Source organism: Rhipicephalus sanguineus, chromosome 10 (genome assembly GCF_013339695.2).
Source record: "Rhipicephalus sanguineus isolate Rsan-2018 chromosome 10, BIME_Rsan_1.4, whole genome shotgun sequence".
In the NCBI taxonomy this organism is placed as follows: domain Eukaryota; kingdom Metazoa; phylum Arthropoda; class Arachnida; order Ixodida; family Ixodidae; genus Rhipicephalus; species Rhipicephalus sanguineus.
The window spans coordinates 85286675-85288360 of record NC_051185.1 but is presented as its reverse complement, the minus strand read 5'-3'; the positions used below and the strand labels follow the sequence as shown (position 1 = coordinate 85288360).

General features: G+C 45.1%; 1 protein-coding gene across 1 annotated transcript in view; it reads right to left on the bottom strand.

The window, feature by feature from the left end:
• Nucleotides 1-991, bottom strand: part of LOC119372201 (uncharacterized) — a 35555-nt gene extending 34564 nt beyond the window's left edge. Inside the window, exon 1 of the mRNA XM_049420141.1 lies at nucleotides 767-991. Within this exon, the coding sequence (XP_049276098.1) occupies nucleotides 767-986 (220 nt within the window). The 5' untranslated portion in view covers nucleotides 987-991. The remainder of the gene's footprint in view (nucleotides 1-766) is intronic.
• Nucleotides 992-1686: the final 695 nt, after the last annotated feature.

Here is a 1686-nt window from a genome sequence, read left to right as displayed (position 1 = left end):
TTCAAACGAATACAGTTCGGTGGACTCGCTGTCGGCGTCGCTGAGTTCACTGTTCCGTTTCCTCGAGGGGCCCGCCGACGGCGGAGGCATGCCTGGAGGGTGTGCAGGCCAGTCTACTTCCAGTGTAGCCAAATAAAATACCGATGGCTACGCGAGGAACATGAAAAATCACCAAAAACTGTCACCCGGTAAACAAAGCGCTGTGCCAGAGGCACACTTCGTCGTCGTCCCCCCAGCGAATTATAAAATCTCTCTCAGCTTCCCCTCAACCAGCAGTTTTTCGTACGCGGTAACCGAAGCGGGGGCGTCGAATGAACGACCTCTAAAGTATTTTCGCACATTTTCTTTTTTAGGATATAATTTCTCTTTACCCGTTGTTGTTGACGTTGTAGAGAAGGAACTGCAATTAGATCATTTAAGATTTATCTTACCCATCAGTACTTGGAAAGCGGTGCTAAGGAGGCCTCCTCGACTCATGTTTGTAGGCACCTATTAAATTCATAAATTATCAAGTCTAGCGCGGCCGAATGAAGATGGTATTATGAACGACGCCTTAGTGGCGTACCCTGAATTGACTTAGAGAACTTGACGTTCTTGAACGTGCATCTATGTACATGTACATGGGTTTCTTGCATTTTGATTTTGTGCACTATTTTGTACTCTGTTAATTACTTTAGTGATTCCCTTACCTTATCTGTGCCTAATTATACTACTCACATTACTATATGTCTAGGGAGCATGGAGTGAAATTAAAAATGTGCCTTACCAGTGTTGCCTACACGCATCCTTGAAGCACGGGGCGAATACGGCGGTGACAACGAAGAACGCTTGGCCGTTTCGTGATTAAGGCAACGGCGGAATTCCCGGAATATGGCGGCCACGTCGGTAAAGCTCGGCGTTGTTTTCATTTCGCACAGGTTCCGAAGCAAGCTCATGTATTCCGTAGTCCTGACGCTGATGCATGCGTCCTTTGTGGACGATTCCATGCCTGCAGTGTGAACGAAAAGAGCATTGGGAAGAGTGAGTCAGCAGGAAGGGTATATCACTATGTCATGGCACTCGTCTGCTTTCACGACTCTTACTATAGCATCGCACCTGTCATCGCAACAAACTCATTTAGCTAAACCATTTAGCTCTGCTTAATGAAAGATAGTGTCACGTGGTACTGATCACAGGTCGGCAAACTCACTCATGAGTCGACTCACCCAGACACACTTAGACTCAGATCTGGCCGTGAGTCTGAGTAAGTCCGGGTGACTAATATTTTGGTGAGCTTGAGTTCGAATGAGTCCGGTTGAGAAAACGTTTCGTGAGCCTGAGTGATTCCGGTTATGGAAAATATTGGCGAGTCTGAGTCCGAATGAGCCTTAAGTGCCAAATATTTTTCTTGAGTGAGTCTGAGTGAACTCCGCCTTTTGTTGCCGACTTATGGTCTTATCTACCTCTCTTCAGCATTACTATAAGCCTTATATTTGCTAACATTTATATAATCATGTCTATTCACACATATCTCAAAGAACTAGCGTTCATCCCCGCAAAGTCTTTCACGGGACTCTCTTCATAAAAATATCTCGTGTGAGTTGCTTATTTCACAAAAATGTCCTTACTGGATTGACAACAGTGATAACTCGCAGTTTAAGGCCCAAGATGAAAAGGCTTATGGTAGAGCATTGATTATCTGAGATA